The sequence below is a fragment of the Bombina bombina genome, chromosome 1 (genome assembly GCF_027579735.1).
Source record: "Bombina bombina isolate aBomBom1 chromosome 1, aBomBom1.pri, whole genome shotgun sequence".
NCBI classification, from domain to species: Eukaryota; Metazoa; Chordata; class Amphibia; order Anura; family Bombinatoridae; genus Bombina; species Bombina bombina.
Window position 1 is genome coordinate 1,119,759,301 of NC_069499.1, and position 24,943 is coordinate 1,119,784,243.

The window sequence follows — 24,943 nt, forward strand, 5'->3', positions numbered from 1 at the left end:
TAGGCACCAATCGGCAAGCACAACCCAGGTGCTGAACCAAAAATGGTCCAGCTACTAAGCTTACGTTGTTGCTTTTCAAATAAATATAGCAAGAAAATTAAGAATTTTTTTTATAAAAGGAGTAAATTAGAAAATTGCTTAAAATTGCATGCTCTATCTGAATCATGAAAGAAAAAATGTGGGTTAAGTGTCCCTCTAATACACATTGATACATATATACACATATATTTTCTTATAACAGGTTTTCAAAAGGGCCTAGAAACCCCCAAGACCTATATAAGTTTTAATTGCCGGATAATCACTATGGCAATAGAAACCATTTGGCTTAAATAAATGTTCATTTATTTGCATAAAAACTCATGAGATCCCCTATGTGCAGATCAATGTTACCTAACTAAACCGAAAGGCCCTTATTTATATGAGGATAATCATTTAATTTTACTATAGAGTTTAGGGGAAAACACACACATACAATTTTGTTTTGATGCAGGTTTCTTACATGTCATGATATTTACATAAAATAATGGTATAGGGGCCTATCTATCAAGCTCCGAACGGAGCTTGACGGCCCGTGTTTCTGGCGAGTCTTCAGACTCGTCAGAAACACAAGTTATGGAGCAGCGGTCACAAAGACCGCTGCTCCATAACCCTGTCCGTCTGCTCTGAGCAGGCGGACAGGAATCACCGGAATTCAACCCGATCGAGTACGATCGGGTTGATTGACACCCCCTGCTGGCGGCCCATTGGCCGCAAGTCTGCAGGGGGCGGCGTTGCACCAGCAGCTCTTGTAAGCTGCTGGTGCAATGCTGAATACGGAGAGCGTATTGCTCTCCGCATTCAGCGATGTCTTGCGGACCTGATCCGACCTGTCGGATCAGGTCCGCAAGACATTTTTTAAATTGGCCTGATAGTCTCAACCTATGATAAATATTGTTTTAACATTTACTCGATATACAAAAATGTACGAGTAACACAAAATGTTAATCATCATCCTGTTATGTAAATGCATTGTACCAAAATCTAATAAAAACAGTTAAATGGAAAAAAACAACTAATGGTATAGTTTGAATCCAGTGGGTCTGCTGGGAAAAAAACCCATATATAATATGTAATTTAATTATATATATATAATTTGAGCAGAATCTAAAAACTGCAAAAGAACTCAGCACAGGGGTGGAAATGGCTTAGCGGTTATTTACTAAATACACTAGAGCATCTATTGTTGAAGGTTAAATATAACTTACCTTAAAAACCATCAACATATCTTTCATTATACTGTGGCTTTTGAAACTTTATTTCGGTACCTCTAAAGCTCAAGCCTTTTAAAAAATGTAGCCAATCGTCAGACATGATTTGTGCATACATAATTATTTAAAGCGCACTCCAAAAGACATGCACAGTGTTGTTAACTGCTGTACACTTGTGCAACTTCATTCAACATCAGCATGTCCTTTTGTGACATGATTATTATATACCGCAATGTGCGCATGCCCATAATCTAGAAACTTGGTGCATGTTAAAGTGAAGGTAAACTTTGGTGAATGAAAGCCCGTTTTTTAAAAATACTATTAAAAACAGGGGCACTTTCATTCATCAAAGTTTACAAAGCAGCCATTTTGATTAAAAACGTACCTTTGTTCTTCTCACAGCCAGAGCAGCTTCCCCCACCCGGAGATCCTCTATTCACACGTCAGCAATGACTTATCCGGCTTCCTCCAATCACAGCATGGCTTAGGCAATGACTACCCTTGGGGGAAAGCTGTGATTGGAAGCAGGATTAGTTATTGCTGACGTGTGAATAGAGGATCTCTATGTGGGGGAAGCTGCTCTAGCTGTGAAAAGAAAAAAAAGTAATTTTTTTAACAAAATGGCTGCGTTGTAAACTTTGATGAATGAAAGTGCCCCTGTTTTTAATGGTATTTTTTAAAAAACGGGCTTTCATTCACAAAAGTTTACCTTCACTTTAACTACACACTGTAATTAGGGTTGACGTTTGATCTGACATCAGTGCTATAGATGTGCGCATGTGCAAACATGCACACTCGCGACCGAGGTCCAATCCGGATAGCACTCCTTGATAGTGTTTTTTATTGACCGTACAAAGGGCTTGGATATATTGCACTAGGAGGCGCCCTTTCTTTTTGAGTTTCATATGTTTGCAGTAAAAAATTGACGGGAAGGTCACGAAAGGAGCAGCTCAATTCCTTACCATCGCCAAGAATCCGACTTTTTTAAATCAGATATCAAAGGATCATTATAAGTGACTATACTATTTAATAATATAAGAATATTGACATTGTATGGGTATTAATCGATATATATTTCTTATAATTGGCACCCTCTAGAGTACATTAATTAGTAAGCAATTCCTTTTTTATTTGTAGTTTATATCATATGGTAATTAAAATCTTTAGGGGCATGAGACCCATCTCTTGAAAGAGGGAAAGCGCCTCTTTCATATTGTGTGTTGTGTCTACAAAAGTAAAAATGCTTATTACAAATGCTAGAAACATTGATAAAACTTCAAACATGCCCTTGAGACACATTGCGTGCAATCACCAATTATGTGAGACCCATTTGTACATAGTATTCAGTACAATTTAAAAAAAAAAACAACATATTCTCAGTGCGATGTTATGCACAATATACTAAAATCAAATGTAATGACTTGGTGTAGTTGTTGCTGTAATAACAAACCTGTTAATGACTGTGACTGACCTTAGCAAATAGACATGCAGAGTTAGGAGGCGAGTTAGCAATTTAAGAGAAGTTTTCAAAATGTTATATAATATATATATTTATAGTTTTCCTATAATAACCTCATTTTTTATGTTTTATTCTGACTGTCCTGTATAGGGAGATTTTTTTAATACATGCACTGATTTTGCATAGCTAAATAAGGCTGTAACCTGTTGCAGATTCTTGGCTTGCCTCTTGCTTTTGAAGGCTGGGCCCTCACTCAGAGGCTGTATCACACAAACTATTCATTTCAATTGGCTTTTGTTTGGCTGAAGAGACTGTCGAGCATGCACAGCGCATTTCAGTCAGTGCTCCTCGCAAAATATGACTGAGCCTGGTCTCCTCCTACATTATATGATATCCTCTGTGTGTCTGGCTTTCATTTTAGGGCGTGCAGATTCTTGCCCTCCTGATTTTATGCTGGATTAGCCCTGTATTCCTGGCCTGGTGCTGTGATATTTACACCTGCCCACAGGCCAGACAACCCCAATTAGTGTTGTGGTTCTAGATTGGGGAGCTTGCTATACTTCCCCCCCCCTGCTGTTTCCTCCTCTCCTCCACCCCTCCCTCTATCCTTTTTCATCTTCCTCATCTCTCTCTCTCCACTACTCCGCTCGTTTCCTTCTCTTCACCTCTCCTTATGCTATTTCCTCTTCACAACTTCCTAGAACTGGAAGCACAGGGTAATTATAAACGCTTGTCACCTCTTTTCTCTTTTTTTCTATCAAAGGAACAGCATATTCTCAATGTGTTTATGCACTGCTTAATTTCTTAAAATTAATTAATTATGAATTCTTTCAACACATTTACTAGGTGGGGGTAGACCAATAAGTCCTAATTCTGTCATACAAAGAAAAAACTTAGACCAGGCTTTTCAAACCTGCCTCCCCAACAGGCCAGATTTGCAGGGTTACCTTGGGCAAGAGCAGATAAAATAACCCAGTTTATTAATCAGCTGATTATGTCACCTGTGCTTCAGTTGAGATATCCTGAAAATATCACACTACTGCTACATGTTTGTTTCTGGCTGTCCAGACAATTATGAACAGACACAGTAGTGTCATGACATAGCAATTAAATATACTGTCTTGTAACTGGTCCTTCAACTGTGACAAAAGGAAATATTTACTAGGGGCACAGTTTGGAGAATGTTAGGGGTTTACTTAGAAATTTGAATCCAGGTTCAGCAAGGCCAACCATGGGAACAAATGCACATGCATTGTCTTGGTGAAATAGCACTTTCTAACGTAACTAATGTTATCTCTTCTATTTAAAGGAACAGTAAACACCATGGGATTTGTATGTAAAATGTTTATGCATAATAAAACAACTCTGAAATTTATTTTCAATATTTATTTTGCCTTCTTTTCATGTAATTTAGCTCTGAAAATTGAGCAATTTCTAATACTCAGAACTTCTCAAGACTAACACTGAGAATTGTCTTTAACTGATAACAACAGCAAATAAGTGCATTTTATGTTAACGTTATGACAGTGGTGAGCCTGGTAGTCTGCTGACTAGAGCCCAGATTGCTTTCTCCAGATAAGGCAGACACTGTGTGGAGTTTGGCTATTGTAAAATATTTGCAGAAAAAGGATGTTCATTTATTTTAAAAGCTTGGCTGAAGGGATATTCTATAGTTATACAACAGAAATGTCTTGTAATTACAAGGTCTCTTAAAGGGACAGTAAAGTTAAAATTAAACTTTCATGATTTAGATAGAGCATGCAATTTTAAGCAACTTTCCAATTTACTTCTGTTATTAAATTTGCTTTATTCTCTTGGTATCTTTTATTGAAGAGTAATACTAGGTAGGCTCATAATAGCTCAGGAGTGTGCACGTGTATTTAGTTCTCTATGGCAGCAGTGTTTTGCAACATTATTTGTAGCTTTGTTATACAATGTTGCAATACACTGCTGCCATAGAGAACTAAATACACATGCACACTCCTGAGCTATTATGAGCCTACCTAGTTTTTTTTCTTCAATAAGGGATACCAAGAGAATAAAGCAAATTTGATTACAGAAGTAAATTGGAAAGTTGTTTAAAATTGCTGTTTTATCCGAATCATGAAAGTTTAATTTTGACTTTACTGTCTCTTTAAAGGATGATTCAGTCCTGTAGAATTGCATAAGCAACACATATATAACAAACAGACAATGCAATAGCAATCTGAATTTTAAATGAACAGAAGATATTTTCCTGACAAATTGCCTTCTATTTCCCTGCTAATTGTATCATGTGACAGCAATGAGTAAATATTATCAATGATAGTGGAAAACAGCACACTCTTTGTCACTGGGGCACGGAATCAGACTTGCCAAGTCCTCATCTGTAGTATCAAACATGTGCAAGAGTGTATGCATAAATGAGACTGTGATTTACTTATTGCCTGTATCAAACAATATATTCCAGCCTCCAATTTTAAAACAGACCTTTATTTTCTCATATTGGGTCCAAGGAAAAAAGTACAATGTTTCAGGCAAACTCTAGGCCCTTAATCATGTATGTATACATGACTAAGGGCCTAGTGTTGGCCTGAAAAAGTTGTAAATTTTTACCTTAGAACCAATATGAGAAAATAAAGGTCTGTTTTAAAACTGGAGGCTGGAATATATTGTTTGATACAGGCAATAAGTAAATCACAGTCTCATTTATGCATACACTCTTGCACATGTTCAGTAGAATTTCATGCCTCAAAAAGTGCACATATAAAAAAAATATGCACAGTTTGATACTGGAAGTAATGTTGTTGTTTTTTGTTGGTTAGTTGCATGCTCTACCATAATCATAAAAGTAAAATTTTGACTTTAGTGTTCTTTATGTTTTGTGCAATTTTCCAATTAAGCTGGCGTAGTAGTCACCGGTTTTAGAGTCTCCTCATTGCAGGAAGTCAATCATCAAGATTCCCTCTACATCTCAAAACATAGATACCATAACCGTGCCCGCACTTGCTTAGACGCAACATTTCTTAGAGCCTTGGAGCTTTAATTTCTTGGGTTCTTGAAGTGCTGTATAGACCACAATTTATCCATAGTGACTGTGACAAGTCCTGTACAGAAATAGTTAGAAACGGTTTAACTGAAGGGTAAGATGGAGCAGAGTCTCCTAATGTATCAACAGCATTGTTAAAGGGACATGAAACCCAAAATGTTTCTTTCGGGATTCAGATAGAGAATACAATTTTAAACAACTTTCCAATTTACTTCTATTATTACATTTGCTTCCTTCTCTTGTTATGCTTTGCTGAATGGTTTATCTAGGCAAGCGCAGGAGCAGCAAAGAACCTAGGTTCTAGCTGCTGATTGGTGGCTGCTGATATATAACGATTGTCATTGGCTCACCCGTGTGTTCAGTTAGAAACCAGTAGTGCATTGCTGCTCCTTTAATAAATGATACCAAGAGAATGAAACAAATTCGATAATAGAAGTAAATTAGAAAGTTGTTTAAAAATTGTATTCTCTATCTGAATCATTAGAGAAAAATGTTGGGTTTCATGTTCCTTTAATGATTTCTGTTAATTTTTTTTCAGCAAGTATTGGATGACTGCAAGATATTAAGTTTGCTCCATTTTCTATAAATGTCAAAACATAAGTAAAGGTTAATGTTAGTTGATATTTGGCATCTGCACATTAAAAACAATTAAAAATGTACTTCAACTGCAGTTATTTGAACCCAAAGCTTTACAATTAGATTTAGGGCTTATTAATCTACCTCATATATATACTATTATTGCATTTTTAATGCGCCCATCGCCAGTTGTGCACGCATCCTCTAAGGAATGTTGGTTGCGCAAGGCAGCCAAAAGAAGAATCCACCTGGATGCAGTAAAGTTGCATCCAGGTGGATTCCGAAAATGGCAGGGTGGCATTTTCAGAATCCGAAGGCATACCGAGCGTAGGCGAAGCCGGAGCCTTAAAAAAAAAAACCACACACAACATGCAACCACCCGCAAGAAATAAAAAAAACCCCCACATAACTGCACGAAGTATAACAAACAAAAACTAACCTCCCTCACAAAGTATTAACACCTAAACCGCCAACCCCAACATCGCAAAACAATAAAGTAATTAACCCCTAAACCGCAAACCCCCACATGGCAATAAAACTATTCAACCTATTAACTCTTAAACCGCCAACTCCCCACATCGCAAGAAACATAGGCCTAGATTTGGAGTTTGGCGGTAGAAGGGCTGCTAACGCTCCGAGGGTTTTTTTCTGGCCGCACCATAAATTTAACTCTGGTATCGAGAGTTCAAACAAATGCTGCGTTAGGCTCCAAAAAAGGAGCCTAGAGCATTTTTACCGCAAATGCAACTCTCGATACCAGAGTTGCTTACGGACGCGGCCAGCCTCAAAAACGTGCTCGTGCACGATTCCCCCATAGGAAACAATGGGGCTGTTTGAGCTGAAAAAAAACCTAACACCTGCAAAAAAGCAGCGTTCAGCTCCTAACGCAGCCCCATTGTTTCCTATGGGGAAACACTTCCTACGTCTGCACCTAACACTCTAACATGTACCCCGAGTCTAAACACCCCTAACCTTACACTTATTAACCCCTATTCTGCCGCCCCCGCTATCGCTGACCCCTGCATATTTTTTTTAACCCCTAATCTGCCGCTCCGTAAACCGCCGCAACCTACGTTATCCCTATGTACCCCTAATCTGCTGCCCTAACATCGCCGACCCCTATATTATATTTATTAACCCCTAATCTGCCCCCCTCAACGTCGCCGACACCTGCCTACACTTATTAACCCCTAATCTGCCGAGCGGACCTGAGCGCTACTATAATAAAGTTATTAACCCCTAATCCGCCTCACTAACCCTATCATAAATAGTATTAACCCCTAATCTGCCCTCCCTAACATCGCCGACACCTACCTTCAATTATTAACCCCTAATCTGCCGAGCGGACCTCACCGCTATTCTAATAAATGTATTAACCCCTAAAGCTAAGTCTAACCCTAACACTAACACCCCCCTAACTTAAATATAATTTACATCTAACGAAATAAATTAACTCTTATTAAATAACTTATTCCTATTTAAAGCTAAATACTTACCTGTAAAATAAATCCTAATATAGCTACAATATAAATTATAATTATATTATAGCTATTTTAGGATTAATATTTATTTTACAGGCAACTTTGTAATTATTTTAACCAGGTACAATAGCTATTAAATAGTTAAGAACTATTTAATAGTTACCTAGTTAAAATAATAACAAATTTACCTGTAAAATAAATCCTAACCTAAGATATAATTAAACCTTACACTACCCTATCAATACATTAATTAAATAAACTACCTACAATTACCTACAATTAACCTAACACTACACTATCAATAAATTAATTAAACACAATTCCTACAAATAAATACAATTAAATAAACTAGCTAAAGTACAAAAAATAAAAAAGAACTAAGTTACAAAAAATAAAAAAATATTTACAAACATAAGAAAAATATTACAACAATTTTAAACTAATTACACCTACTCTAAGCCCCCTAATAAAATAACAAAGCCCCCCAAAATAAAAAATTCCCTACCCTATTCTAAATTAAAAAAGTTACAAGCTCTTTTACCTTACCAGCCCTGAACAGGGCCCTTTGCGGGGCATGCCCCAAGAATTTCAGCTCTTTTGCCTGTAAAAAAAAACATACAATACCCCCCCCCAACATTACAACCCACCACCCACATACCCCTAATCTAACCCAAACCCCCCTTAAAGAAACCTAACACTAAGCCCCTGAAGATCATCCTACCTTGTCTTCACCATACCAGGTTCACCGATCCGTCCTGGCTCCAACATCTTCATCCAACCCAAGCGGGGGTTGGCGATCCATCATCCGGTGGCTGAAGAGGTCCAGAAGAGGCTCCAAAGTCTTCCTCCTATCCGGCAAGAAGAGGACATCCGGACCGGCAAACATCTTCTCCAAGCGGCATCTTCGATCTTCTTCCATCCGGTGCGGAGCGGGTCCATCTTGAAGCAGGCGACGCGGATCCATCCTCTTCTTCCGTTGTCTCCCGACTAATGACGGTTCCTTTAAGGGACGTCATCCAAGATGGCGTCCCTCGAATTCCGATTGGCTGATAGGATTCTATCAGCCAATTGGAATTAAGGTAGGAATTTTCTGATTGGCTGATGGAATCAGCCAATCAGAATCAAGTTCAATCCGATTGGCTGATCCAATCAGCCAATCAGATTGAGCTCGCATTCTATTGGCTGATCGGAACAGCCAATAGAATGCGAGCTCAATCTGATTGGATCAGCCAATCGGATTGAACTTGATTCTGATTGGCTGATTCCATCAGCCAATCAGAAAATTCCTACCTTAATTCCGATTGGCTGATAGAATCCTATCAGCCAATCGGAATTCGAGGGACGCCATCTTGGATGACGTCCCTTAAAGGAACCGTCATTAGTCGGGAGACAACGGAAGAAGAGGATGGATCCGCGTTGCCTGCTTCAAGATGGACCCGCTCCGCACCGGATGGAAGAAGATCGAAGATGCCGCTTGGAGAAGATGTTTGCCGGTCCGGATGTCATCTTCTTGCCGGATAGGAGGAAGACTTTGGAGCCTCTTCTGGACCTCTTCAGCCACCGGATGATGGATCGCCAACCCCCGCTTGGGTTGGATGAAGATGTTGGAGCCAGGACGGATCGGTGAACCTGGTATGGTGAAGACAAGGTAGGATGATCTTCAGGGGCTTAGTGTTAGGTTTCTTTAAGGGGGGTTTGGGTTAGATTAGGGGTATGTGGGTGGTGGGTTGTAATGTTGGGGGGGGGGTATTGTATGTTTTTTTTTACAGGCAAAAGAGCTGAAATTCTTGGGGCATGCCCCGCAAAGGGCCCTGTTCAGGGCTGGTAAGGTAAAAGAGCTTGTAACTTTTTTAATTTAGAATAGGGTAGGGAATTTTTTTATTTTGGGGGGCTTTGTTATTTTATTAGGGGGCTTAGAGTAGGTGTAATTAGTTTAAAATTGTTGTAATATTTTTCTTATGTTTGTAAATATTTTTTTATTTTTTGTAACTTAGTTCTTTTTTATTTTTTGTACTTTAGCTAGTTTATTTAATTGTATTTATTTGTAGGAATTGTGTTTAATTAATTTATTGATAGTGTAGTGTTAGGTTAATTGTAGGTAATTGTAGGTAGTTTATTTAATTAATGTATTGATAGGGTAGTGTTAGGTTTAATTATATCTTAGGTTAGGATTTATTTTACAGGTAAATTTGTTATTATTTTAACTAGGTAACTATTAAATAGTTCTTAACTATTTAATAGCTATTGTACCTGGTTAAAATAATTACAAAGTTGCCTGTAAAAACATAATTTATGCTTACCTGATAAATTTATTTCTCTTGTAGTGTATCCAGTCCACGGATCATCCATTACTTATGGGATATTAACTCCTCCCCAACAGGAAGTGCAAGAGGATTCACCCAGCAGAGCTGCTATATAGCTCCTCCCCTAACTGCCATTACCAGTCATTCGACCGAAAACATGCAGAGAAAGGAAAACCATAGGGTACAGTGGTGACTGTAGTTTAATGGAAAAATTACCTGCCTTAAAGTGACAGGGCGGGCCGTGGACTGGATACACTACAAGAGAAATAAATTTATCAGGTAAGCATAAATTATGTTTTCTCTTGTTAAGTGTATCCAGTCCACGGATCATCCATTACTTATGGGATACCAATACCAAAGCTAAAGTACACGGATGACGGGAGGGACAGGCAGGCTCTTTATACGGAAGGAACCACTGCCTGAAGAACCTTTCTCCCAAAAACAGCCTCCGAAGAAGCAAAAGTGTCAAATTTGTAAAATTTGGAAAAAGTATGAAGAGAAGACCAAGTTGCAGCCTTGCAAATCTGTTCAACAGAAGCCTCATTCTTAAAGGCCCAAGTGGAAGCCACAGCTCTAGTAGAATGTGCTGTAATTCTTTCAGGAGGCTGCTGTCCAGCAGTCTCATAGGCTAACCGTATTATGCTACGAAGCCAAAAGGAGAGAGAGGTAGCCGAAGCTTTTTGACCTCTCCTCTGACCAGAATAAACGACAAACAGGGAAGACGTTTGTCGAAAATCCTTAGTTGCCTGTAGATAAAATTTCAGGGCACGGACTACATCTAGATTGTGTAGCAGACGTTCCTTTTTCGAAGAAGGATTAGGACACAAAGATGTAATCACAATCTCTTGATTGATATTCCTGTTAGTGACCACCTTAGGTAGGAACCCAGGTTTAGTAAAAAAATCAGATAAGGAGAATCACAATGTAAGGCAGATAACTCAGAGACTCTTCGAGCCGAGGAAATCCCCATTAAAAACAGAACTTTCCAAGATAACAACTTGATATCAATGGAATGAAGGGGTTCAAACGGAACCCCCTGTAAAACATTAAGAACTAAGTTCAAACTCCATGGTGGAGCAACAGTTTTAAACACAGGCTTGATCCTAGCTAAAGCCTGACAAAAGGCTTGAACGTCCGGAACTTCTGACAGACGTTTGTGTAAAAGAATGGACAGAGCTGAAATCTGTCCCTTTAAGGAACTAGCGGATAAACCCTTTTCTAAACCTTCTTGTAGAAAAGACAATATCCTCGGAATCCTAACCTTACTCCATGAGTAACTCTTGGATACGCACCAATATAAGTATTTGCGCCATATCTTATGGTAAATCTTTCTGGTAACAGGCTTCCTAGCCTGTATTAAGGTATCAATAACTGACTCAGAAAAACCACGTTTTGATAAAATCAAGCGTTCAATTTCCAAGCAGTCAGCTTCAGAGAAATTAGATTTTTATGTTTGAAGGGACCCTGGATCAGAAGGTCCTGTTTCAGAGGTAGCGACCAAGGTGGACAGGATGACATGTCCACTAGATCTGCATACCAAGTCCTGCGTGGCCATGCAGGCGTTATTAGAATCACTGATGCTCTCTCCTGTTTGATTCTGGCAATCAATCGAGGAAGCATCGGGAAGGGTGGAAACACATAAGCCATCCCGAAGGTCCAAGGTGCTGTCAAAGCATCTATCAGAACCGCTCCCGGATCCCTGGATCTGGACCCATAACGAGGAAGCTTGGCGTTCTGTCGAGACGCCATGAGATCTATCTCTGGTTTGCCCCAACGTCGAAGTATTTGGGCAAAGACCTCCGGATGAAGTTCCCACTCCCCCGGATGAAAAGTCTGACGACTTAAGAAATCCGCCTCCCAGTTCTCCACTCCCGGGATGTGGATTGCTGACAGGTGGCAAGAGTGAGACTCTGCCCAGCGAATTATCTTTGATACTTCCATCATTGCTAGGGAGCTTCTTGTCCCTCCCTGATGGTTGATGTAAGCTACAGTCGTGATGTTGTCCGACTGAAACCTGATGAACCCCCGAGTTGTTAACTGGGGCCAAGCCAGAAGGGCATTGAGAACTGCTCTCAATTCCAGAATGTTTATTGGTAGGAGACTCTCCTCCTGATTCCATTGTCCCTGAGCCTTCAGAGAATTCCAGACAGCGCCCCAACCTAGTAGGCTGGCGTCTGTTGTTACAATTGTCCAGTCCGGCCTGCTGAATGGCATCCCCCTGGACAGATGTGGCCGAGAAAGCCACCATAGAAGAGAATTTCTGGTCTCTTGATCCAGATTCAGAGTAGGGGACAAGTCTGAGTAATCCCCATTCCACTGACTTAGCATGCACAATTGCAGCGGTCTGAGATGTAGACGTGCAAAGGGTACTATGTCCATTGCTGCTACCATTAAGCCGATCACCTCCATGCATTGAGCTACTGACGGGTGTTGAATGGAATGAAGGACACGGCATGCATTTTGAAGCTTTGTTAACCTGTCTTCTGTCAGGTAAATCTTCATTTCTACAGAATCTATAAGAGTCCCCAAGAAGGGAACTCTTGTGAGTGGAAAGAGAGAACTCTTCTTTTCGTTCACCTTCCATCCATGCGACCTTAGAAATGCCAGTACTAACTCTGTATGAGACTTGGCAGTTTGAAAGCTTGAAGCTTGTATCAGAATGTCGTCTAGGTACGGAGCTACCGCAATTCCTCGCGGTCTTAATACCGCCAGAAGAGCACACAGAACCTTTGTGAAGATTCTCGGAGCCGTAGCCAATCCGAATGGAAGAGCTACAAACTGGTAATGCCTGTCTAGAAAGGCAAACCTTAGATACCGGTAATGATCTTTGTGAATCGGTATGTGAAGGTAAGCATCCTTTAAATCCACTGTGGTCATGTACTGACCCTTTTGGATCATGGGTAAAATTGTCCGAATAGTTTCCATTTTGAACGATGGAACTCTTAGGAATTTGTTTAGGATCTTTAAATCCAAGATTGGCCTGAAAGTTCCCTCTTTTTTGGGAACCACAAACAGATTTGAGTAAAACCCTTGTCCTTGTTCCGACCGCGGAACCGGATGGATCACTCCCATTAATAAAAGATCTTGTACGCAGCGTAGAAACGCCTCTTTCTTTATTTGGTTTGTTGACAACCTTGACAGATGAAATCTCCCTCTTGGGGGAGAGAATTTGAAGTCTAGAAGGTATCCCTGAGATATGATCTCTAACGCCCAGGGATCCTGGACATCTCTTGCCCAAGCCTGGGCGAAGAGAGAAAGTCTGCCCCCCACTAGATCCGTTCCCGGATCGGGGGCCCTCGATTCATGCTGTCTTAGGGGCAGCAGCAGGTTTCCTGGCCTGCTTGCCCTTGTTCCAGAACTGGTTAGGTCTCCAGCCTTGTCTGTAGCGAGCAACAGCTCCTTCCTGTTTTGGTGCAGAGGAAGTTGATGCTGCTCCTGCTTTGAAATTACGAAAGGAACGAAAATTAGACTGTCTAGCCTTAGGTTTGGCTCTGTCTTGAGGCAGGGCATGGCCTTTACCTCCTGTAATGTCAGCGATAATTTCTTTCAACCCGGGCCCGAATAAGGTCTGCCCTTTGAAAGGTATATTAAGCAATTTAGATTTAGAAGTAACGTCAGCTGACCAGGATTTTAGCCACAGTGCTCTGCGTGCCTGAATGGCGAATCCGGAATTCTTAGCCGTAAGTTTAGTTAAATGTACTACGGCATCTGAAATAAATGAGTTAGCTAACTTAAGGGCTTTAAGCTTGTGTGTAATCTCATCTAATGGAGCTGATTCAAGTGTCTCTTCCAGAGACTCAAACCAAAATGCTGCTGCAGCCGTGACAGGCGCAATGCATGCAAGAGGTTGCAATATAAAACCTTGTTGAACAAACATTTTCTTAAGGTAACCCTCTAACTTTTTATCCATTGGATCTGAAAAGGCACAGCTATCCTCCACCGGGATAGTGGTACGCTTAGCTAAAGTAGAAACTGCTCCCTCCACCTTAGGGACGTTTGCCATAAGTCCCGTGTGGTGGCGTCTATTGGAAACATCTTTCTAAATATCGGAGGGGGTGAGAACGGCACACCGGGTCTATCCCACTCCTTAGTAACAATTTCAGTAAGTCTCTTAGGTATAGGAAAAACGTCAGTACTCGCCGGTACCGCAAAATATTTATCCAACCTACACATTTTCTCTGGTATTGCAACTGTGTTACAATCATTCAGAGCCGCTAACACCTCCCCTAGTAATACACGGAGGTTTTCCAGCTTAAATTTAAAATTTGAAATATCTGAATCCAGTTTGTTTGGATCAGAACCGTCACCCGCAGAATGAAGCTCTCCGTCCTCATGTTCTGCAAATTGTGACGCAGTGTCTGACATGGCCCTAATATTATCAGCGCACTCTGTTCTCACCCCAGAGTGATCACGCTTACCTCTTAGTTCTGGTAATTTAGCCAAAACTTCAGTCATAACAGTAGCCATATCCTGTAATGTGATTTGTAATGGCCGCCCAGATGTACTCGGCGCTACAATATCACGCACCTCCCGAGCGGGAGATGCAGGTACTGACACGTGAGGCGAGTTAGTCGGCATAACTCTCCCCTCGTTGTTTGGTGAAATATGTTCAATTTGTACAGATTGACTTTTATTTAAAGTAGCATCAATACAGTTAGTACATAAATTTCTATTGGGCTCCACTTTGGCTTTAGCACATATAGCACAGATATCTTCCTCTGAATCAGACATGTTTAACACACTAGCAAATAAACTAGCAACTTGGAAATACTTTTCAAGTAATTTACTATAATATGAAAACGTACTGTGCCTATAAGAAGCACAGAAAAAGTTATGACAGTTGAAAATTAATAAACTGAAAAGTTATAGCATCAAATCTTTGTAAAAAACACAATTTTAGCAAAGGATTGCTCCCATTAGCAAAGGATAACTAACCCTGATAGCAGAAAAAAAAAAAAAAAATACAGAAATAAACGTTTTTTTTTTTTTTTTTAATCACAGTCAACTACAATCTCACAGCTCTGCTGTGAGTGATTACCTCCCTCAAAACAAGTTTTGAAGACCCCTGAGTTCTGTAGAGATGAACCGGATCATGCAGGGAAGACAATAAACTTCTGACTGAATTTTTTGATGCGTAGCAAAAGCACCAAAAAAGGTCCCTCCCCCTCACACATAACAGTGAGAGAGATCAGTAAACTGTCATAAATTAAATAAAACGACTGTCAAGTGGAAAAAAATAGTGCCCAAAACATTTTTTCACCCAGTACCTCAGAAAATTAAACGATTTTACATGCCAGCAAAAAACGTTTAACATTAATAAATTGAGTGTTATTAAAAAGCCTGTTGCTAGTCCCTGCAAATTAGGCTAAAGTTTTATGCATACAGTATAATTCCAGTGAAGTGCCATTCCCCAGAATACTGAAGTGTAAAATATACATACATGACAGCCTGATACCAGTTGCTGCTACTGCATTTAAGGCTGAGTTTACATTATATCGGTATGGCAGAATTTTCTCATCAATTCCATTGTCAGAAAATAATAAGCTGCTACATACCTCTTTGCAGATTAATCTGCCCGCTGTCCCCTGATCTGAAGTTTACCTCTCCTCAGATGGCCGAGAAACAGCAATATGATCTTAACTACTCCGGCTAAAATCATAGAAAAACTCAGGTAGATTCTTCTTCAAATTCTACCAGAGAAGGAATAACACACTCCGGTGCTATTATAAAATAACAAACTTTTGATTGAAGGTATGAAACTAAGTATAATCACCACAGTCCTCTCACACATCCTATCTATTCGTTGGGTGCAAGAGAATGACTGGTAATGGCAGTTAGGGGAGGAGCTATATAGCAGCTCTGCTGGGTGAATCCTCTTGCACTTCCTGTTGGGGAGGAGTTAATATCCCATAAGTAATGGATGATCCGTGGACTGGATACACTTAACAAGAGAAATAAATATTAATCCTAAAATAGCTATAATATAATTATAATTTATATTGTAGCTATAATAGGATTTATTTTACAGGTAAGTATTTAGCTTTAAATAGGAATCATTTATTTAATAAGAGTTAATTAATTTTGTTAGATGTAAATTATATTTAAGTTAGGGGGGTGTTAGTGTTAGGGTTAGACTTAGCTTTAGGGGTTAATCCATTTATTATAGTAGCGATGAGCTCCGGTCGTCAGATTAGGGGTTAATAATTGAAGGTAGGTGTCGGCGATGTTAGGGAGGGCAGATTAGGGGTTAATACTATTTATGATAGGGTTAGTGAGGCGGGTTAGGGGTTAATAACTTTATTATAGTAGCGGTGCGGTCCGCTCGGCAGATTAGGGGTTAATAAGTGTATGCAGGTGGAGGCGACGTTGAGGGGGGCAGATTAGGGGTTAATAAATATAATATAGGGGTCGGCGGTGTTAGGGGCAGCAGATTAGGGGTACATAGGGATAAAGTAGGTGGCAGCGCTTTGCGGTCGGCAGATTAGGGGTTAATTATTTTAAGTAGCTGGCGGCGACATTGTGGGGGGCAGGTTAGGGGTTAATAAATGTAATACAGGGGTCGGCGGGGTTAGGGGCAGCAGATTAGGGGTACATAAGTATAACGTAGGTGGCGGTCGGCAGATTAGGGGTTAAAATATTTTAATCGAGTGGCGGCGATGTGGGGGGAGCTCGGTTTAGGGGTACATAGGTAGTTTATGGGTGTTAGTGTACTTTAGGGTACAGTAGTTAAGAGCTTTATGAACCGGCGTTAGCCAGAAAGCTCTTAACTCCTGCTATTTTCAGGCGGCTGGAGTTTTGTCGTTAGAGCTCTAACGCTCACTTCAGAAACGACTCTAAATACCGGCGTTAGGAATATCCCATTGAAAAGATAGGATACGCAAATGGCGTAGGGGGATCTGCGGTATGGAAAAGTCGCGGCTGAAAAGTGAGCGTTAGACCCTTTAATCACTGACTCCAAATACCAGCGGGCGGCCAAAACCAGCGTTAGGAGCCTCTAACGCTGGTTTTGACGGCTACCGCCTAACTCCAAATCTAGGCCTTAACCTATTAACCCCTAAACCACCAAACCCCACATTGCAAAACAATAAAGTAATTAACCCCTAATCCGCAAATAACATAATTAAAAGATTAACCCCGAAACTACCAACCCCCCACATCGCAATAAACCTAATTAACCTATTAACCCCTAAACCGCCAAACCCCCACATCGCAATAAACCTAACTAATATATTAACCCCTATGCCGCCAATCTCCCCACAACGCAAATAACTAATTTAATTATTAAGCCCCCTAACCTAACACCCCCTAAATTAACTACAATTACTACTGAATTACAATTAAAATAAAAAATTCTAACATTAAATTACAAAAATAAAAAAGTCTAACATTACAGAAAAAATAAACAAAATTATCAAAAATAAAAAAATGTATACCTAATCCCTATGAAACTAAAAAAGCTCTTCCAAAATAAAAACACCCCCAATCTAAACTACCAATAGCCCTTAAAAGGGCCTTTTGTAGTAGGGCATTGCCCTAAGTTAAACAGCTCTTTTACATTTAAAAATTACTAAATTCCCCCAAACAGTAAAAAAAAAAACACCCACCAAACCCCCCAAAATAAAAAAAAAACTAACACTAAAAAACCCTAAACTACCCATTGCCACTAAAGGGGCATTTATATGGGAATTGCCTTTAAAAGGGCATTCAGCGCTTTTACTGCTCTTAAAATGGCAATCAGCTCTTTTTTCAAGCCCCCAAAAAATCGTAATCTAAAAAAAAACACTGCAAAAATTAAAATAAAAAAGCCTAAAGTACTCACTGTTCTTGAAGTCCAGCGGAGAAGGTCTTCTTCCAGGTGGCTCCATCATCTTCTATCTTCATCCGGAGCGAAGGCGGCGAAGAGCTGGCTTCCCCGATGCACAGATCATCAGAGGCGGAGATCCTCAGCTGCATGGATAGCTGCATGGAGGCTCCTCTTCATGCGATCGTCCGTCGCACACTGAAGATTGGATGCAAGGTACCCCATATTTATTGGGGTACCTTGCAATCCTATTGGCTGAAATTTTGAAATCAGCCAATAGGATGAGAGCTACTGAAATCTTATTGGCTGATTTGAACAGCCAATATGATTTTAGTAGCTCTAATCCTATTGGCTGATTTCAAAATTTCAGCCAATTGGAATGCAACGTACCCCAAATTGAATGTGGTACCTTGCATTCAATTTTCAGGTTTTTTTATTTATTTTTTTAAGATTAGGTATTAGGGATTTAATGGGCTGTAAAAGAGCTGATTGCCCTTTTAAGGGCAGTAAAAGAGCTGAATGCCCTTTTAAGGGCAATGCCCATACAAATGCCCCTTTAGGGGCAATGGGTAGTTTAGGTTTTTTAGTGTTAGGTTTTTTTAATTTTGGGGGGGGGGGGTTGGTAGGGTGGGGGGTTTTACTGTTAGGGGTAATTGGTAATTTTTGTAAGTATAAGAGCTGTTTAACCTTTTAAGGGCTATTGGTAGTTTAGTATTAGATTAGTGGGTGTTTTTATTTTGGGAAAGTTATAGGGGTATTAGTTTTGGTTTAAATTTGTTTATTTTTTTCTGTAATTTTACTTTTTTATTTTTTGTAACTTTAGCTTGGGGGTTTGTATTTTTTAAACATAGACTGCCTCTGGGCAGGCTTATCGCCTAGTTTTACATAAAAAATATTGAACATTGGAAGAATGGAAGAGTTTTTTTAACATATATGTTCTTGACTTTTCGGAGACCTTATGACAATAATTTCTGCCTTCTGGTTCTGGGTATCACCACTGTTTAAAATTTCTGCTGAGCCTTCCAACTGACAATCCCCTTATGAAAGCTTAAAGGGATAGTCAACTCCAAAAATGGTTATTGTTTAAAAAGATAGCTAATCCCTTTATTAGCCATTCCCCAGTTTTGCACAGCGAACATGGTTATATATAAATATACTTTTAACCTCTGTGATTTACCTTGTTTCTAAGCCTTTCTTGACAGCCCCCGGATTTATTTATTATCTATTGACTTGCATTTTAGCCAATTAGTGCAGTGTCAGCCACAACTTCACAGGCTTGAGCACAATGTTATCTATATGGCCCACATGAAATAGCAGTCTCTTGTTGTGAAAAGCTAGTAAAGGTGTTATCTATCTATTTGTATACAATAACAAGGTTGGTATTGACTGTCCCTTTAAGATAAAAAAAAGGGGGAAAATAATTAACTGCCTTCTAAGATCCCTCTGTGATATACGTTTAAATGATCAAACAGAATGTATAAGGAGCTATATTTATTAGCTGTCAGATTACAAGTGTCACTCTTAATAACTTATTTGCTTGCATGCTAACTGCTCCCAAAATAAAAATGTATCAAACTGCATTAAATTATATATTGTCCTAAATGTGATAAATGTTGAGAATTTCTCAAACTGAGCCGCATACTGTTTAACCCCTTCCCGTCAGGACATTCCATGCCATCCTAAATGTGCTGGTCTTTAGCGCCATTAGGATGGCATGGAACATCCTAGCCGTTTGGCTGTCCTGAAGCCATAACTACTTCGTAAATGGGATCACGGCTGGAGGGCATGCAATTGTGTGATTTAAATTTGTACTTAATTTTTTTACATCCTGTCAAGAAGGGGTTAAAATAAAAAAAATCTTTGTGGCATCTTACAAAAGACTTCTTAGTGCTGTCAGCGCTCACAAGAATAATTATTGTTCGCATTAACAGTAGAGATTTTCTGTGCTGGAATTCTTCTCAGAGCCCGTGAGTAGTGTCAGATTGAACTACATTTTTTTGTGCATGCATTATGCCTATTGCTATTTGCTACTTATCAACAATATAGATTTTCTCAGTAGTTTGTTGTTTTTGTTGAGAATGATGTACAATGGGGCATATTTATCCATATGGAGCTTGAAGCCCCGTGTGTGGCTCGCCACAAACACAACTTATGAAGCAACGGTCTAAAGACCTCTGCTCCATAATCTGTCCGCCTGCTCTGAGGCGGTAGACAGACATTGCTGAAAATCAACCCGATGCATTATACGATCGGGTTGATTGACAACCCCTGCTAGCGGCCGATTGGCTGCAAATCTGCAGGGGGCGGCGTTGCACCAGCGTTTGCTGTCAGCATTTATCGATGTGTGGCGGACATGATCTGCAATATCGGATCATGTCCGCTCGCACAATAGTAAATAGGCCTCTATATGTTAAATGCATGGGTTTTTTAATGGCACAGTGCTTGATTTTATAGGGTATGTCTGTAGAGATTATACAGGCATATCATAAACCTCCATCAGCATGCACATAGAAAGGTGTTACCGGCCAAGGGGTTAAAGGAGATTGTACTTAAAAATAGATACAAAAGAGTAACATTTAAACATACTGAATTTTTTTCTACATCTTAAAACCCAAAATTTGTCTTTCATGATTCAGACAGAGCAATTTCTAACAACTTTTCAATTTACTTCACCTCGCACATTGGGGTATCACATATACGGCACCGGCAGTTCATAAAGTGCCGGAAGTTGGATAAACTAGCGATGTCCAGAAATGAGCGTAAATACATATTTCTGGAGTCAGCAGTGACTTACGGCACGTTAGAAACTGCCGGCTCCTAAGAAAATAAAAAAATATCAAATCTCCCGTAAAAATCTAACCCACCTCAGAAAAATAAACCCAACACGTAAAAACCCCTATATCCGCCATCAAACCCACATCGGAACTAATAATAAAAGTATTAACCCTTAAGTAAACCGACAACCCCCCACAACGCAATATGTCTAATTAAACTATTAACCCCTAATCCGCCATTCACCCACATCGCGATCTATCTAATAAAAGTATTAAAAATCCGCCAACCCCAACATCGCAAGCTACCTAATAAATGTATTAACTCCTAATCCACCATTCACCCACATTGCAAAATCCCTATTAAAACCATTAACCCCTAATCTGCCATTAACCCACATCGCAAAGTACCTATTAAAACTATTAACCCCTAATCCGCCATTAACCCACATCGCAACAAACCTTATAAATATATTAACTCCTAAACCGCAAAACCCACACAACGCGAATAACTAATTAAATTGCTAAGCCTCCTAACCAAATACCCCCTAACCCAACACCCCCTAAATTAACCCCAATTTCCTAAATAAAAAAATACTAAATTACAAACAATTAAAATAAAAAAGCTAACATCACTTAAAAATAAAAAAAACCTTAGATTAAATTAATCTAAGATTACAAAAAATTCCTAACAACCCCCTAACTTTAAATTAAAATTACAATATCCCCATCTTAAAATAAATAAAAACCAGTGAAACTAAAAAAAACTAAGTTTAAACTAACAACTAACATAACAACTATTATACTAAAATTAAAAGAATTACCAATTAAAAAAACTAAATTACACATTAAAAAAAAAACTAACACTACTAAAAAAATTTAAATCTAAAATTACAAAAAATAACGAACACTAAATTACAAAAAATAACAAACGAAATTATACAAAAAAATAAAAACAATTACACCTAATCTAATAGCTCTATAAAAATAAAATAAAAAAGCCCCCCAAAAAATAAAACAAAACCTAGCCTACAATAAACTACCAATAACTCTTAAAAGGGCCTTTTGTAGGGCATTGCCCTAAAGAAATCAGCTCTTTTACCAGAAAAAAATACAAAGACCCCTCAACAGTAAAACCCACCACCCAACCAACCCCCCAAAATAAAAAACTTAACTCTAACAAAAACCTAAGCTACCCATTACGCTGAAAAGGGCATTTGTATGGGCATTGCCTTTAAAAGGGCATTTAGCTCTTTTGCATTGCCCTTAAAAGGGCATGTAGCTCTTTTTAGAAAGCCCAAACCCTAATCTAAAAAAAACAACACCCAAAAAAACCTAAAAAAAAAACTAACACTAACCCCCAACGATCCAGGCGGCGAGAAGTCTTCATCCAGACAGCAAGATCTTCATCCATCCAGGCGGTGTCTTCTATCTTCATCCAAGCGGCATCTTCTATCTTCATCCCGGCAGCGTCTTCTATCTTCATCCCGGCGGCGCAGAGCGGGTCCATCCTTCAAGACATCCGGCGTGGAGCGTCCTCTTCATACCGTTGCCGCCGTACACTGAATCTTCAATGCGAGGGAGCCTTTTCAAAATGGCGTCCCTTGCATTCCTATTGGCTGATTTGATTTTTGAAAGTTAGTTTTTTTTTATTTTGGGGGTTGGTTGGGTGGTGGGTTTTACTGTTGGGGGTCCTTGTATTTTTTTCAGGTAAAAGAGTTGATTTCTTTAAGGCAATGCCCTACAAAAGGCCCTTTTAAGGGCTATTGGTAGTTTATTGTAGGCTAGGTTTTTTTTATTTTGGGGGACTTTTTTTATTTTTATAGGGCTATTAGATTAGGTGTAAGTGTTTTTATTTTGGATAATTTTGTTTGTTATTTTTTGTAAGTTATTTTTTGTTATTTTTTGTAATTTTGTATTTTTTGTAATTTTAGATTTACATCTTTGTAATAGTTTTATGTGTTTTTTTTAATGTGTAATTTAGTTTTTTTAATTGGTAGTTGATTTAATTTTAGTATAATAATTATGTTAGGTTAAAGTGAAAGTAAATCCTAGCGTTTTACAAACGCTAGGATTGACTTTTGAAACAAATAAAGGGGATTTTCATTCATGAAGTATAAGATACTTCATGTAGAAAGCTCCTTTATTTGTTTTAACCGATCACGGTCTTTAGCTGCTATAGCAGCTCACGGCTAAAAAAAAAAATTCCTAAGAGGTGACGTTTTCACCTCTTATCCAATAGCCGTGCGGTAAATCCGGCTCCTAACTAATTGTTAGTTTAAACTTATTTTTTTTTCAATTTCACAGGTAAGTTTTTATTTATCTTAAGAAATGCATATTGCAATTTTAATATAAAGTTAATGGGTGATAGGTTTAGGGGTAATAGTTTAATTTAGTTTTTTGCAATGTGGGGGGCTGGCGTTTATGGGTTAATAGGTTTATTTAGTGGCGGTGATGTGGGAGGCCAGAGGTTTAGGGGTTAATAACTTTATTTAGTGGTGGCGGTGTCGGGGAGCTGGGGAATAGCAATTAATAGCTTTATTATAGTGTTGGGGTGCGGAGGAATAGGGGTTAATAACTTTATTAAAGTGGCAGCGATGTCGGGGAGCGGCGGAATAGGGGTTAATAACTTTTATTAGTGGCAGCGATGTTGGGAGCGGCAGATTAGGGATTAATAACTTTATTTAGGTGTCGGCGATGTCAGGGGGCAGCAGATTAGGGGTGTTTAGATTGGGGTTTAAGTTAGGGTGTTAGGTTTAAACGTAACTTTTTTTTCCCCCATAGACATCAATGGGGTTGCGTTACGGCGATCGCCATTCCGCACTTCAGGTGTTAGTTTTTTTTTTTCTAACACTCTCTCCCCATATGTGATAACGATTTGCGACGCGGTTCTATGTTAGCTTACGGGAGTAAAAATTACGGGTGAAATATACACGCCACATTTATATGTGGCGCTGTATATGTGATACCAAAACCGCGTAAAAACCGGCGTCACCGCATATGTAATCTTACCCCTGAAGTCAATTGGAAACTTTTTTTTTTTTTTTTTATGTTATGCTCTCTCTGTATAGTGAAAGAAAAATATTGGGCTTCATGTTCCTTTTAATGCCTACAGTACAATAAGTAATGAGAAGGCCCTTTTTAACACAGTGGTTGCATTTATTTATTTTTAGCCAATGGGTATCAGTAGGAGGTATATAACTGATGCTGCAGTGTTTTTAATTTAGTTTTTCGTAAAAATAGTACTTTTTCATATGAGTAATATGATATTTTTGTACATTTTAAGCAACCTTTTTTGTTATTGCAGCTTAGCCTTGTAACTGCCATGACATTCACTTAGATTTGATATTTTATTTACATGTTCTGTCTCTCAAGTCTCTCCCTCTGTCTCTCTCCCTACTCTTACTGCTGTCCAACACCCTCTTCACTTAAAGGGACAGTGTACACCAATTTTCATTTAACTGCATGTAATAGAAACTGCTATAAAAAATAATTTGCACAGATACTGATATAAAAATCCAGTGTAAAACCTTTTAATTTTTTTAGAAGCTCCCAATTTAGCACTGTTAATGAGATAAGCCTGGGGCACCCACTTAAAGTTGCTGATAGCAGAACCCCCCTTCCCCCTCCCCTGCATATGAAAAGACCCATTATACAAACAGAAGCAGTCTGAAGTCTGTATACATCAGTATACATCTAAAAGTTTGAATTTGGTTTAGGAGATAGAAAACCAGCACAATGTTATTTAAATATATATATATGTATAATGTCCCTTTAATTTGTCTTTCTTTGCTGTTTGTAGCATTATTTTTATGATTTACTTTAATAAAAACAGGTTTTTTTAACCCTTTTGTTTCTCTATTTAATCTCTGTCATTTTCTTTCCTTTACCAGGATTTAGCAAGGAAGCAGACGCTCTCCTTGCTGTAAACTCTAACACGTCTTACAAGAGTTTGCGGAGCCCTGCAGAAGCTCGCCGGCTTCTTAGCACTCTGGCACAAGAAAGCAGCATCTTTGAGCAACAGACTGTCCCTCCTGAGCGTTATCTGTTTGTGCTGGTACGTTCACCACTCAGTGCTAGACATTGGCATGTGGCTTTAAAAACACTGATATTAGAGACCGGGGCCTCTTAAAAATAATATAGAGCAAATTATGTTTAAATGGACATTAAAAAGATGTTTATATGGTAATATTTAATGGACATGAAACACCATGTTTTTCTTTCATGACTCAGATAAAAATACAATTTAAAAACAAAGTTTACAATTTACTTATATT

The 24,943-nt window shown here is 39.0% G+C and overlaps 1 protein-coding gene across 1 annotated transcript in view; it reads left to right on the forward strand.

The window, feature by feature from the left end:
• The window catches only part of LOC128645207 (melanoregulin-like), a 69,553-nt gene that overhangs the window by 23,887 nt on the left and 20,723 nt on the right, over positions 1-24,943 (forward strand). The window contains exon 4 of the mRNA XM_053698030.1: positions 24,560-24,723. Coding sequence (XP_053554005.1) covers positions 24,560-24,723 — 164 coding nt within the window. The remainder of the gene's footprint in view (positions 1-24,559; positions 24,724-24,943) is intronic.